General features: G+C 24.8%; 1 protein-coding gene across 1 annotated transcript in view; it reads right to left on the reverse strand.

Annotated features, from left to right (window-relative positions):
* The window catches only part of LOC142240137 (uncharacterized), a 328,529-nt gene that overhangs the window by 76,525 nt on the left and 235,872 nt on the right, over positions 1-16,132 (reverse strand). Inside the window, 2 exon segments of the mRNA XM_075311847.1 lie at positions 11,559-11,702; positions 12,017-12,149. Coding sequence (XP_075167962.1) covers positions 11,559-11,702; positions 12,017-12,149 — 277 coding nt within the window.

The following is a 16,132-nucleotide window of genomic DNA, read 5'->3' on the forward strand; positions in this document are numbered from 1 at the left end:
ACGATATGATGTATTCGGCCTTTAAAGAAATTTCATTCCAATTTTCTCTAACTTTCGCACAGAGAGTAGAATATATATTTTTCTCACATGTATCGATTTTTGTTCAAATTGGCTTAGATTTGGTAATAGCCTCTATATATTAGTACGCACAATTTTGCTGAGATCGTTTCATATAAATACAGCTTTTAGCAAATTGGAAACGTTTTGGGTTGAAACGACTGTGGTCTATAGAAACGTCGAATTTTAAATAATTAAAAAAAGTCAAATCTTCATTAATTTCAAATTAAAGTTTTAAATTGATTTCAATTGCAATTGTTTATTTTCGTTAGACATTATTGTCTTGATTATCTTATACTAGAAATAATTTCCCTTGTTTTCTCCATACCCATATGATTATCACCATATATGGAAAACCCCACATGGATACATCATCAATTTGTGACCTTTCAGCGTAAACAAAGCATTTTGTCTGACATCGTTGGTTTGGCCACTGGGGTCTCTACCATTGCAGCACACTCATAATGCAGTTAGCCCTCCAGTGAAATATAATCGCAACGCTTAAGTCAACAGATATAGCCAGATACAAAGAAGATTGGCCAAGCGAAAAAAAAAAAACAAAATTTACGATCATTTGAGTCCATTATTAAAAAGTGCACGCGTACAACAGCATCAGCAAGTGAAACACCATTAACCATGCATGGAATATGGCAAAACCCTTCCGTCCTTATGCTCTTACATGGATTACACTTGGCCAAGTGCATAACTTTTACGAAAAATGTTACTACAATAGCCGGGAAGTTAATTAAAACGTTTCGTGTTATTTTTTATTTCTGTCTTTTTTTTTTATTATTATTAAACCGAGATATGCAAAAGATGTTGTATAGTTCATTTACTATTACAGGATAACTGAATGAGCGAAACAAAAATGAACAGTTGTTGCGGTTGTAATGTAATCGAAGCTTTCACAAATGAAAATTAATGATGGAAGAGGTTTAAGGCAATATCAGAGTATACACCTGAACATGCCAACCGGAACAGGAAACAGGTGAGTGCTGTCAATGCTATTGGGTATGTATGCACTGAAAAAAAAAAAAAATATTGGCCTGACATGAAAGCTTATGCTGATTAAATTTTAGGGAAAAATCTTGTTTCGCAAAATTTTATTCTTTAAAAAAATATTGTCAAAAATTGTATTTCTATAGAATTCGTTTTCAAAATTTTATTTCTGTCGAAATTTTTGTCTATCGAAAATTTTGTCAAAATTTTATGTCTATAGAATTTTTTTTTTCAAAATTTTATCCCTATAGAAATTATTGTCAAAATTTTATTTCTAAATTTACAATTAATTATTATTCGTGCTTTATGGACAAATTAGATTAAGGAACTTGAACCATCGAAAAAAAAAACGCCAGATACAAATCTATATATGCCTAGACTGTATATGTTTCAGTTCGGGCGAATAAACTTTTCCACAGCCTTTAATATATATAGCTGGTTGGGATAGATAACTCAATTTTGGACCCTTTATGCTATTGAGTTATCTATCCCAGCCAGATCTAAACGCTGTGGAAAAGTTCATTCGCCCGAAATGAAACATGTACAGTCTAGGCGTGTATATATTTGTATTTATATGACGTTTTTTTTCAATGGTTCTATTGATCAATTTTCTTAATTTAATTTGTCTATAAAGCTGGAATAATAATTAATTGTAAATTAAGATATCATGAATTTGGACGTTAGTCACCTGTTTCAGTATGAGGCTAACATGAAAAATAATTTTAATTCTATAGAAAATTTTGTCAAAATTTAATTTCTCTAGAAAATGTTGTGAACATTTTGTTTCTATAGAAAATTCTTTCAAAATTTTATTTTTGTAGAAAATTTTCTTAAAATTTCATTTCTATAGAGAATTTTTTTAAAATTTAATTTCTATAGAAAATTAACAAAAAAATATTTATATAGAAAATTTTTATAAAATTTTATTTCTGTAGAAAATTAAAAAAAAAAAAAATATTTGTATAGAAAATTTTATAAAAATATTTTTCTATAGAAAATTTTGTTAGAATTTTATTTCTTTAGAAAATTTTGTAAAATCTTCTATAGAAAATTTTGTAAACATTTTTTTCTATAGAATACTTTCTCAAAATTTTATTTCTATAGAAAATTTTTTTAAAATTTTATTCCTAGAGAAATTTTTGTCGAAATTTTACTTCTATAGAAAATTTTGGAAAAATTTGATGTGTGTATGAAATTTTGGAAAAAATTGTATTTCTGTATGAAATTTTGGCAACATTTTTTTCTATAGAAAATTTGTTCAAAATTTATTTCCAAGGAAAATTTCGTTAAAATTTTATTTCTATGGAAAATTTCTATGAAAAAATTTTGCCAAATTTTGCTTCTATAGAAAATTCTCTCAAAATTTTATTTTTGCAGAAAATTTTCTTAAAATTTAATTTCTATAGAAAATTTTCTTAAAATTTCATTTCTATGAAAAATTTTCTTAAAATTTAATTTTTATAAAAAATTAACAAAAAAAAAAAATATTTATATAGAAAATTTTAACAAAATTTTGTTTCTGTAGAAAATTAAAAAAAAAAAATATTTGTATAGAAAATTTTATAAAACCTTTTTTTTGTAGAAAATTTTGTTAGAATTTTATTTCTATAGAAAATTTTGTAAAATCTTCTATAGAAAATTTTGTTAACATTTTTTTCTATAGAATACTTTGTTAAAACTTTATTTCTATAGACAATTTTGTCAAAATTTTATTTCTATAGAAATTTTTGTCGAAATTGTATTTCTATAGGAAATTTTAGAAAAATTTTATTTCTGTATGAAATTTTGGCAACATTTTATTTCTTTAGAAAATTTTTTCAAATAAAATTTTCTTAAAATTTCATTTCTATAGAAAATTTTCTTAAAATTTCATTTCTATAGAAAATTAACAAAAAAAGTATTTATATAGAAAATTTTAACAAAAATGTATTTCTGTAGAAATTTAAAAAAAAGTATTTGTATAGAAAATTTTGCCAAAACTTTTTCTATAGAAAATTTTGTTAGAATTTTATTTCTTTAGCAAATTTTGTAAAATCTTCGATAGAAAATTTTGTTAACATTTTTTTTCTATAAAATACTTTGTCAAAATTGTATTTCTATAGAAATTTTTTCAAAATTTTATTCCTAGAGAAATTTTTGTCAAAATTATATTTCTATAGGAAATTTTGGAAAAATTTGATTTCTGTACGAAATTTTAGAAAAAAATTTATTTTTGTATGAAATTTTGGCAACAGTTTATTTCTATAGAAAATTTTTTCAAAGTTTATTTCTATAGAAAATTTCGTTAAAATTTTATTTCTATGGAAAATTTTGTTAGAATTTTATTTCTATAGAAAATTTTATCTAAATTGTATTTCTTCAGAAAACTTTGTAAACATTTCTACAGAAAACTTTGTTAAAATTTTATTTCTATAGGATACTTTGTCAAAAATGTATTCCCACAGAAAATTTTTACAGTATTTCTATAGAAAACTTTGTTTATTTCTATAAAAAATTTTTTCAAAATTTTATTTCTATAAAAAACTTTGTCAAAATTTTATTTCTATAAAAAACTTTGTCAAAATTTTATTTTTATAGAAAATTTTGTCAAAACATCATGTTTTCCAATTTTTTCCTTAAAAAATGTAATCAAAATTGTATTTCTATAGGAAATTTGTCAAAATTGTATTTCTATAGAAAATTTTGTCAACATTTTTTCTATAGAGTTTTTTTTTCTCAAAATTTTATCTCTATAGAAATTTTTGTCAAAAAAAAAAAAAATTATAAAAAGTAAATTTTATTTATATAGAAAAGTTTTTCAAAAAAAAAATTTATAGAAATTTCTTTTTAAATTCTATTTGTATAGAAAATTTTGTCACAGTTCTATTTCTATAAAAATTTTCTCACAATTTTATTTCTATACAAACTTCTCTCCAAATTTTATTTCCATAAAAAATTTTGTCAAAATTTTACTTCTGAAGAACATTTTATCAAAATTCTATTTCTATAGAAAAGTTGGTTACATTTTTTTTATAGAAAATATTGTTACAATTTTATTTCTATGAAAATTTTTGTCAAAATTTTATCTATAGAATTTTTTTTTTCAAAATTGTATCTCTATAGAAATATTTGTCAACAATTTTTTTTATAGAAAGTAAATGTTATTTATTTAAGTTTTTAAAAATTTTATTTCTATAGAAAAGTTTTTCAAAATTTTATTTCTATACAAAATTCTCTCAAAATTTTATTTCCATAAAAAATTTTGTCAAAATTTTACTTCTGAAGAAAATTTTTTCAAAATTTTATTTTTATAGAGAAATTTGTTAAAATTTTATTTTAGAAAATTTTGTTAAAATTTTATTTCTTTCTCAAAATTTTATTTCTACAGAAATTTTTGTCGAAATTTTATTTCTATAGGAAATTTTGGAAAAATTTGATTTCTGTATGAAATTTTGGCAACATTTTATTTCTATAGAAATTTTTTTCAAAATTTATTACTATAGAAAATTTCGTTAAAATTTTATTTCTATGGAAAATTTTGTTAGAATTTTGTTTCTATAGAAAATTTTATCTAAATTGCATTTCTTCAGAAAACTTTGTAAAAATTTCTATAGAAATTTTTTAAAAAATTTTATATCTATAGAATACTTTGTCAAAATTGTATTCCCACAGAAAATTTTTACAGTATTTCTATAGAAAACTTTTTTTATTTCTATAAAAAAAATTTTTCAAAATTTTATTTTTATAAAAAACTTTGTCAAAATTTTATTTCATAAAAAAGTTTTGTCAAAATTTTATTTTTATAGAAAATTTCTATAGAAAATTTTGTCAACATTTTTTCTATAGAGTTGTTTTTCTCAAAATTTTATCTCTATAGAAATTTTTGTCAAAAAAAAAAAAAATATAAAAAGTAAATTTTATTTATATAGAAAAGTTTTTCAAAAAAATTTTTGTATAGAAATTTCTTTTTAAATTCTATTTGTATAGAAAATTTTGTCACAGTTTTATTTCTATAAAATTTTTCTCACAATTTTATTTCTATACAAACTTCTCTCCAAATTTTATTTCCATAAAAAATTTTGTCAAAATTTTACTTCTGAAGAACATTTTATCAAAATTCTATTTCTATAGAAAAGTTGGTTACATTTTTTATTATAGAAAATATTGTTACAATTTTATTTCTATGAAAATTTTGTCAAAATTTTATCTATAGAAATTTTTTTTCAAAATTTTATCTCTATAGAAATATTTGTCAACAAATTTTTTTTTATAGAAAGTAAATGTTATTTATTTAAGTTTTTAAAAATTTTATTTCTATAGAAAAGTTTTTCAAAACTTTAGTTCTATAGAAAATTTTGTCAAAATTTTATTTTTTTAGAAAATTTTTTTCAAAATTTTATTTCTATACAAAATTCTCTCAAAATTTTATTTCCATAAAAAATTTTGTCAAAATTTTACTTCTGAAGAAAATTTTTTCAAAATTTTATTTTTATAGAAAAATTTGTTAAAATTTTATTTTAGAAAATTTTGTTAAAATTTTGTTTCTATAGAAAAGTGAAAAAAGAGAATGAATATTCAATAAATGATATTGGAATCCAATTTAAAATTTTTATATAGCCAATTAATTACAATTAAAGCTAATTGACTCTTTAAAACATATAATTATTTTAGAGAAGAGGAGTCAATACCAATACCATAGTCCCGAGGGTAATGTGAAACTCTTTGAATGCAAGTGAAATTTTTTTTAGTGTGGGTTTGCATGCTCTTGAGTCTGTCCCCATGGACACATGGACAAGTCTTTACTGGTCTGCTTTGGTTTTTTGTTTTGCCCATAGGGAATACCACCTGCCTACATTCAGCTTCACATTTTTGTCATTTGCTTCATTTCATTTCTTTCGTGTATGTTTGTTGTTCCTGGTAGATAATCAAGGAAATTGCTTTAAATTATTACCAAGATTAATTAAGAACTCTTGGCAAATATTTAATATCTTCATCATGAAAATATGCGATAAGTCTTCATGGCTTTGGAGAGCTTGAGTGCTATTACCAAGAAATTATTGTGCAGATTGATAATCTTAAGTTACTATTTGCTTAAGAATTCAGGCAAAAAAAAAAAAAAAACAGAAGATTGTGTTTGGGTATAATTATTTATTGCATATGGTTTAGCAGTTACGTGGGAGGGCCTGCAAGTAGTGTGCTTAAAAGATAGTCTCTGGGAAAGTTGTGTTTTGTTTTTCCAAATTCATTGGGTGCGCAAATAATACTGAAACTACATTCAGGTTATAACCTCATATAATAACTTTAGTTTTCAGCATGTGTCAATTGCCCGGACAACACCGGTTTTGGCATTCAAGAGTCCATTAGGAGATTTAGGCCAACTATCAAAAATGGCACTAGTCAATTAATCGGAAGTCTACTTTGATTTTTTGACAAATTATAGATTAGTCTCAAGTCAAGTTTCGACTTTTCTAACACAGAATTGAATTATTCACATTTCGATAAGTAAATTTTTCCCATTTTGTTTAAAATAATAAAATTTCGTGTTTCTTAAATTTAAATTTTTCTTATATCTGTTCACTAGCAAACTACTTGTTCCTTTATCGTAAATTCTATTGTTTTTTGTAGTTTTTTCGTTTTCTTAACAAATATAGAAAAATGTGTATATATTTCAGTGTCAATGAAAGTGATAAACGAAAGTAATAGCAGCCTGGCAATAAGGCACTGGTATTAAAATGAATGAATAGCTAAATGGTCCACCATGACGTATGAGTGTTATTTGTGAGAGCGCTTAATAGCATGAACACTTATACGCCACATTGTCTGCTGGACCTCCCATTGAAGAAACAATTGGCAGTAGCACCAGGTTACCACAGTTGGTAGAATTCTACCAAAAATTGTAGATTTTTTACTTTTTGGTAGATTGGTAGAATTCTTGATGTTTTGATAGGTTTTGCAAATACTACTTCTCCAAATAAGAGGTACATTAATTTTCTATAGAAATACAATTTTGACCAACTTTTTTAAAGGCGCACAATTTTGACCCACTTTTCAATAAAAATAAAATTTTGACAAAATTTTCTATAGAAATAAAATTTGAAAAAAATTTTCTCTAGAAATAAAATTTTGACAAAAATTTTCTATAGAAATAAAATTTTGACAAAATTTTCTATAGAAATAAAATTTTGACAACAATTTTTTTAAGAAATAAAATTTTGCCAAAATTTTCTGTAGCAATAAAATTTTGACAAAATTTTCTATAGAAATAAAATTTTGACAAAATTTTCTGTAGCAATAAAATGTTGACAAATTTTTCTATAGAAATAAAATTTTGACAAAATTTTCTATAGAAATAAAATTTTGACAAAATTTTCTATAAAAATAAAATTTTGACAAAATTTTCTATGGAAATAAAATTTTGACAAAATCTTCTATAGAAATAAAATTGTGAGTTTTTGGTAAATTATGACAAAATTATGACAAAACTTTATATAGAAATAAAATTTTGACGAAATTTTCTATAGAAATAAAATTATGACAAAATTATCTATAGAAATAAAGTTTTGACAAAATTTTCTATAGATATAAAATTTTGACAACATTTTCAATAAAAATAAAATTTTGACAAAATTTTCTATAGTAATAAAATTTTGACGAATTTTTCTATAAAAATAAAATTTTCTAGGGAAATAAAAATTTGGTAAAATTTTCCATAGAAATAAAATTTTTACAAAATTTCCTATAGAAATAAATCTTGGACAAAATTTTCTATAGAAATAAAATTTTGGAAAATTTTCTGTAGAAATAAAGTTTTGAGAATATTTTCTATGGAAATAAAATTTTGATTAAATTTCTGTAGAAATAAAATTTTGACAAAATTTTCTATAGAAATATAGTTTTGACAAAATTTTCTATAGAAATAAAATTTTTAAAAAATTTTCTATAGGAATAAAATTTTTAAAAAATTTTCTTTAGTAATAAAATTTTGACAAAATTTTCTGTAGAAATAAAATTTTGATTTCATTTTCTATATAAATAAAATTTTGTTTAAATTTTCTATAGAAATAAAGATTTGAGAAAATTTTCTATAGAAATAAAATTTTGACCAATTTTTTTAAAGGCGCACAATTTTGACCAACTTTTCAATAAAAATAAAATTTTGACAAAATTTTCTATAGAAATAAAATTTGACAAAATTTTCTATAGAAATAAAATTTTGACAACAATTTTTTTAAGCAATAAAATTTTGACAAAATTTTCTGTAGCAATAAAATGTTGACAAATTTTTCTATAGAAATAAAATTTTAACAAAATTTTCTATAAAAATAAAATTTTGACAAAATTTTCTATAGAAATAAAATTTTGACAAAATTTTCTATAGAAATAAAATTTTGACAAAAATTTTCTATAGAAGTAAAATTTTGACAAAATTTTCTATAGAAATAAAATTTTGACAACAATTTTTTTAAGAAATAAAATTTTGCCAAAATTTTCTGTAGCAATAAAATGTTGACAAATTTTTCTATAGAAATAAAATTTTGACAAAATTTTCTATAGAAATAAAATTTTGACAAAATTTTCTGTAACAATAAAATGTTGACAAACTTTTCTATAGAAATAAAATTTTGACAAAATTTTCTATAGAAATAAAATTTTGACAAAATTTTCTATAAAAATAAAATTTTGACAAAATTTTCTATGGAAATAAAATTTTGACAAAATCTTCTATAGAAATAAAATTGTGAGTATTTGGTAAATTATGACAAAATTATGACAAAACTTTATATAGAAAAAAAATTTTGACGAAATTTTCTATAGAAATAAAATTATGACAAAATTATCTATAGAAATAAAGTTTTGACAAAATTTTCTATAGAAATAAAATTTTGACAACATTTTCTATAAAAATAAAATTTTGACAAAATTTTCTATAGTAATAAAATTTTGACGAATTTTTCTATAAAAATAAAATTTTCTAGGGAAATAAAAATTTGGTAAAATTTTCCATAGAAATAAAATTTTTACAAAATTTCCTATAGAAATAAATCTTGGACAAAATTTTCTATAGAAATAAAATTTTGGAAAATTTTCTGTAGAAATAAAGTTTTGAGAATATTTTCTATGGAAATAAAATTTTGATTAAATTTCTGTAGAAATAAAATTTTGACAAAATTTTCTATAGAAATATAGTTTTGACAAAATTTTCTATAGAAATAAAATTTTTAAAAAATTTTCTATAGGAATAAAATTTTAAAAAAATTTTCTTTAGTAATAAAATTTTGACAAAATTTTCTACAGAAATAAAATTATGACAAAATTTTCTATAGAAATAAAATTTTGACAAAATTTTCTATGGAAATAAAATTTTGACAAAATTTTCTATAGAAATATAGTTTTGACAAAATTTTCTATAGAAATAAAATTTTTAAAAAATTTTCTATAGGAATAAAATTTTAAAAAAAATTTCTTTAGTAATAAAATTTTGACAAAATTTTCTACAGAAATAAAATTATGACAAAATTTTCTATAGAAATAAAATTTTGACGAAATTTTCTATAGAAATAAAATTATGACAAAATTATCTACAGAAATAAAGTTTTGACAAAATTTTCTATAGAAATAAAATTATGACAAAATTTTCTATAGAAATAAAATTTTGACAAAACTTTCTATGGAAATAAAATTTTGACAAAATTTTCTATAAAAATAACATTTTGACAAAATTTTCTATAGAAATAAAATTATGACAAATTTTTCTATAGAAATAAAATTTTGACAACATTTTCTATAGAAATAAAATTTTGACAAAATTTTCTATAAAAATAAAATTTTGACAAAATTTTCTATGGATATAAAATTTTGACAAAATCTTCTATAGAAATAAAATTGTGAGTTTTTGGTAAATTATGACAAAATTATGACAAAACTTTATATAGAAATAAAATTTTGACGAAATTTTCTATAGAAATAAAATTATGACAAAATTATCTATAGAAATAAAGTTTTGACAAAATTTTCTAAAGAAATAAAATTTTGACAAAATTTTCTATAGAAATAAAATTTTGACAAAATTTTCTATAGTAATAAAATTTTGACGAATTTTTCTATAAAAATAAAATTTTCTAGGGAAATAAAAATTTGGTTAAATTTTCCATAGAAATAAAATTTTTACAAATTTTCCTATAGAAATAAATCTTGGACAAAATTTTCTAAAGAAATAAAATTTTGGCAAAATTTTCTGTAGAAATAAAGTTTTGAGAATATTTTCTATGGAAATAAAATTTTGATTAAATTTCTGTAGAAATAAAATTTTGACAAAATTTTCTATAGAAATATAGTTTTGACAAAATTTTCTATAGAAATAAAATTTTTTAAAAATTTTCTATAGGAATAAAATTTTTAAAAAAATTTCTTTAGTAATAAAATTTTGACAAAATTTTCTATAGAAATAAAATTATGACAAAAGTTTCTATAAAAATAAAATTTTGACAAAACTTTCTATCGAAATAAAATTTTGACAAAATTATTTTAAGTAATAAAATTTTGACAAAATTTTCTATAGAAATAAAATTTTGACAAAATTTTCTGTAGAAATAAAATTTTGATTACATTTTCTATAGAAATAAAATTTTGATTAAATTTTCTATAGAAATAAAGTTTTGAGAAAATTTTCTATAGAAATAAAATTTTGATTAAATTTTCTATAGAAATAAAATTTTGGCAAAATTTTCTACAGAAATAAAAATTTGACAAAATTTTCTATAGAAATAACATTTTGACAAAATTTTCTATAGTAATAAATTTTTGACAAATTTTTCTATAAAAATAAAATATTGATAAAATTTTCTATGGGAATAAAAATTTGAAAAATTTTTCCATAGAAATAAAATTTTTTCAAAATTTTCTATAGAAATAAAATTATGACAAAAGTTTCTATAAAAATAAAATTTTGGCAAAATTTTCTATAGAAATAAATAAATGACCAAATTTTATATAGAAATAAAATTCTGACAAAATTTTCTATAGAAATATAATTTTAACAAAATTTTCTATACAAATAAAATTATGACACAATTTTCTATAGAAATACAGTTTTGACAAAAATTTCTATAGAAATAAAATTTTTAGAAAATTTTCTTTAGTAATAAAATATTGACAAAATTTTCTATAGAAATAAAATTTTGACCAAAATTTTTTATATATAGATAAAATTTTGTCAAAATCTTCTCTAGAAATAAAATTTTGATTTTTTGGTAATTTTTTTTCAAATTGTGGTTGATTATTTTTGGCACGGGTGGCAACCGTAAGTGCCAGGCAGAGCCAAAAAGGAGTAGAAGGGAGAGAGACATGCAAAAAAGCCATTCAAAACAGAAGACACCAAATAAATTCTATAGACTAGGAAAAAAGGTTCAAAAGAAAAAGGAAAACACTTAAGCAATATGTAAGGTTGACAGAGAAAAAACAAAATACAATTCATAGACAAACATTATTGGTTAACTGGCAGCCTTGCTAGCTTGGCTACTTACCAACATTAACTTTTCATATTCCTCCTCCAGTAAACTGCCATTGAAATATTTGTGATGACTTGTTGTATCCGGAAAATAATAACCTTTACGGCAAACACACTTATAAGAGCCTCGGCGAAAACCTAAACCCTGAATGGCCTCACACTTTAAAGGCATTATCAAGGGTCAAGGGGGGGATAAAAAAATACAAAGGAAGAAAAAAGATATATTAACAAAGGAACAAAAAAAATGAAAGTTATGGAAATCTAAATCCTATGCATATTTTCAAATATTTGTGGTAAGATGCCAAATTCCTAGCAAATACTGGTCTTAAAAGTCGTTGCTTTGCTTTAAAATGAGCTTCCGTTTTTTTTTTGTCTAGATATTTTGTTGGCCAATATTTCCACAAGTATTTGCCTTGGCATAAGACTATTGTCTAGTTTTTGTTTTTTGCTTTTTATTTCAAGTGTTATGCATACCATTGTTGTTCGTTGTTTACATTTGTCGGTACCAGCAAAAATGTTAAGTGGTTTTGTAGAACCCAGAATATTCCTTTGCGGACATTGATCAATATCCACCCGCCGCAAATCAATATCAATGCCCGAGGTGCCTCTGTAAAGAGAAAATTTTAAAAGAATAATTTATTAATTGAATGCTTTTATAAGTGTTTAATATTAATGGAAGGAATGTGGTAAAAAATTTACCAAAATTTAAATGAAAATAAGGAAAGGTTATTTTTTCAGTATTTTATACACGAAGAGGTATGTTAGCTTATCTTAAATGGCAGCCTGTTCCCAGACACAAGTTTGGAAGTTGTTCTAAAAACACAAATATAAAAGCAATTCCAAAAATTTCCACTTAAAGATGTTTTTTCTTATTTTTAATGGATAATATTTTCGTTTGTTCCAAGTAGGTTAAAAACAGAGTAAAAATTAATAAAATAATACAAATTATTTAAATTTTGTCAAAAATATGTTGAAATATTTGTGGTCAGTCGTTTCAGACAAACGTTTAAATGCATTAAAAATTGTACAAAATTACAAAAATTATTTTTTTGGCAAGGTGAAGGTTCCGGCCCCGTCCAAATACCCAAAATCTTCCCCTACGGCCTTTGTAAATTTGAAGTAAACTAAAAAAATTATTTTTTTTTTTAGTTTTAGTGGAGGTCCCCCTCCCGGAAGAAATATCGAAAACTGATGTAGCGTATGTTCTGTAGACGTGCCAGAGTATATCAAGCAAATTACAAGCCCAATTTTGAAAAAGTAAGGCAATGGGAGGACCCTCTTGCCCTTCAAATATTACAAGTCAGTTATCTCATATTAATTTCATAACTTCTCCAACGACCTCTGTAAATTTCAAGTAAATTAGAAAAGTTTAATTGTTTCACTGTATGTACTTAAGGAGAAGCGGATCTCTCCCTGTGCCCTTATACTTTTCCCCGATCAAATATTATCAAATCAGGTACCTCATATAAATTTCATAACCTCACCCAGGTTCTCCGTGAAATTTCAGTCAGTCGGAGAATTTTAGTTTTTTTTTAGCTTGTCATAGAACCGAAGTACTCAACTCTAGGATACTTTGAATTGCTTTAGAAGTTGTGCCTAAGAAGGTCATTTGGATGAAGAAATCTAAAAAATAAAATACATTTTTTTCCAATTTAACTTTTTATTGTTATGAGTATTTATACCCTGCGCCACCTATGGAACAGGGTATTATAAGTTAGTGCATATGTTTGCAACACCCAGAGGGAGACGAGATAGACACAGGGTGTCTTTGGCAAAAATTCTCGGGGTGGGCTCCTGAGTCGATATAGCCATGTCCGTCTGTACGTGAACACATTTTTGTAATCAAAGTCTAGGTCGCAGTTTTAGTCCAATCGACTTCAAATTTGGCACAAGTATATATTTTGTCTCAGAATAGAACCCTATTGATTTTGGAAGAAATCGGTTCAGATTTAGATATAGTTCCCATATATATATTTTGCCCGATATGGTTCCAGAAGCCAGAGTTTTACCCTAATTTGCTTAAAATTTTGCACAAGAAGGACAATTAATAATATAGTCATGTGTGTCAAATTTTATTGAAATCGGTTCATATTTAGATATAGCTCCCATATATATCTTTCGCCCGATATGGACTAATACGGTCCCAGAAGCCAGAGTTTTACCCCAATTTGGTTTAAATTTTGCACTGAGAGTACAATTAGTAGTGTAGTCAATTGTGCCAGATTTTATTGAAATCAGTTCAGATTTAGATATAGCTCCCATATATAGCTTTCGCCCGATTTACACTCATATTACCACAGAGGCCAATTTTTTGCTCCGATTTAGTTGAAATTTTGCACAAGGAGTAGAATTAGCATTGTAGCTATGCGTGCCGAATTTCGTTGAAATCGATTCAGATTTAGATATAGCTCCCATATATATCTTTCGCCCGATATGGACTAATATGGTCCTAAAAACCAGAGTTCTGGCCCAATTTGGTTGCAATTTTGCACAGGGAGTAGATTTAGCATTGTAGTTATGCGTGCCAAATTTGGTTGAAATCGATTCAGATTTAGATATAGCTTACATAAATATCTTTCGCCCGATATGCACTTATATGGACCCAGAAACCAGAGTTTATCCCGATTAGCTTGAAATTTTGCACAAGGAGTACAATTGGTAGTATAGTCATGTGTGTAAAATTTTATTGAAATCGGTTCATATTTAGATATAGCTCCCATATATATCTTTCGCCCGATATGGACTAATACGGTCCCAGAAGCCAGAGTTTTACCCCAATTTGGTTGAAATTTTGCACTAGGAGTACAATTAGTGGTGTAGTCAAGTGTGCCAAATTTGGTTGAAATCGGTTCAGATTTAGATATAGCTCCCATATATATATTTTTCTGATTTCGACAAAAATGGTCAAAATACCAACATTTTCCTCGTAAAATCGCCACTGCTTAGTCGAAAAGTTGTAAAAATGACTCTAATTTTCTTAAACTTTTAATACATCTATATCGAGTGATCATAAGTAAACTTTTGCGAAGTTTCGTTAAAATTGCTTCAGATTTTAATGTTTCCCATATTTCTTACTACCATTGTGTTCCACCCTAGTGCATTAGCCGACTTAAATTTTGAGTCTGAACGTCCAGATCGAGTGATATTTAAATGTATGTATTTTTATATGGCCCCCAACACATTTGACGGATGTGAAATGGTATAGAAAATTTAGATTTACAAATTGGTGCAGGGTATAATATAGTCGGCCCCGCCCGACTTTATACTTTCATTACTTGTTATGAAAATATTTTTATACCCTCCACCATAGGATGGGGGGTATATTAACTTTATCATTCCGTTTGTAACACATCGAAATGTTGCTCTAAGACCCCACGAAGTATATAATTCTGGGTTGTGGTGTAATTCTGAGTCGATCTAAGCATGTCCGTCCGACCGTCTGTTGAAATCGACATGAAACTTGGCACAAGTAGTTGTTATTGATGTAGGTTGGATGGTATTGCAAATGGGCCATATCGGTTTACTTTTAATAATATCCCCCATATAAACGGACCCCAAGATTTGACTTGCTTATCCTCTACGAGAAGCAAATTTCATCTGATCCAGCTGAAACTTGGTACCTGGTGTTAGTATATTGTCTCTAACAACCATACAAAAATTGGTCGAAATCGGTCCTTAATTATATATAGCCCCCATATAAACCGATCCCCAGATTTGACCTCCGGAGCCTCTTGAAAGAGCAAAATTCATCTGATCCAGTTGAAATTTGGTACATGGTGTTAATACATTGCCTTAAACACCCATGCAAAAATTGGTAGAAAACGGTCAATAATTATAAATAGCCCCAGATTTGACTTACGGAGCCCCTTCGAAGAGCAAAATTCATCCGATTCGGTTGAAATTTGGTACGTGATGTTAGTATATGATCTATAACAACTATACAGGAATTGTTTTAAATAAGTCCATAATTATATATAGCCCCCATATAAACCGATCCCAAGATTTGGAGCCTCTTGGAAGAGCAAAAAACATTTGAATCAGTTGAAATTTGGTACGTGGTGTTAATATATGGCCTCAAATGCCCATGCAAAAATTGGTGGAAATCGGTCCATAATTATATATAGCCCCATATAAACCGATCCCCAGATTTGACCTCCGTAGCCCCTTGGAAGAGCAAAATTCATCCGATTCGGTTGAAATTTCGTACGTGATGTTAGTATATGGTATTCAACAACCATGCAGGAATTGGTTCTTATCAGTCCATAATTATATATAGCCCCCATATAAACCGATCCCCAGATTTGACCCCCGCGGTGCCTTTCGGAGAAGCAAAATTCATCCGATCTAGTTGAAATTTGGTACGTGGTGGTAGTCTATGATATTTAACAGCCATGCCAAAAGCGGTCCATATCAGTCCATAATCATATATAGCCCCCCATATAAACCGATCCCGAGATTTGGTTTTGGTGCCACTTGAAGGAGCAAATTTTATCCGAGTCAGTTGAAATTTTGTACATTGTGCTAGTATATGGCCGTTAACAACCATCCTTAACTAAATCGGTCTATAGTTATATATAGCTATCAGATAAA

This window comes from Haematobia irritans, chromosome 5 (genome assembly GCF_050003625.1).
Source record: "Haematobia irritans isolate KBUSLIRL chromosome 5, ASM5000362v1, whole genome shotgun sequence".
Classification (NCBI taxonomy): Eukaryota; Metazoa; Arthropoda; class Insecta; order Diptera; family Muscidae; genus Haematobia; species Haematobia irritans.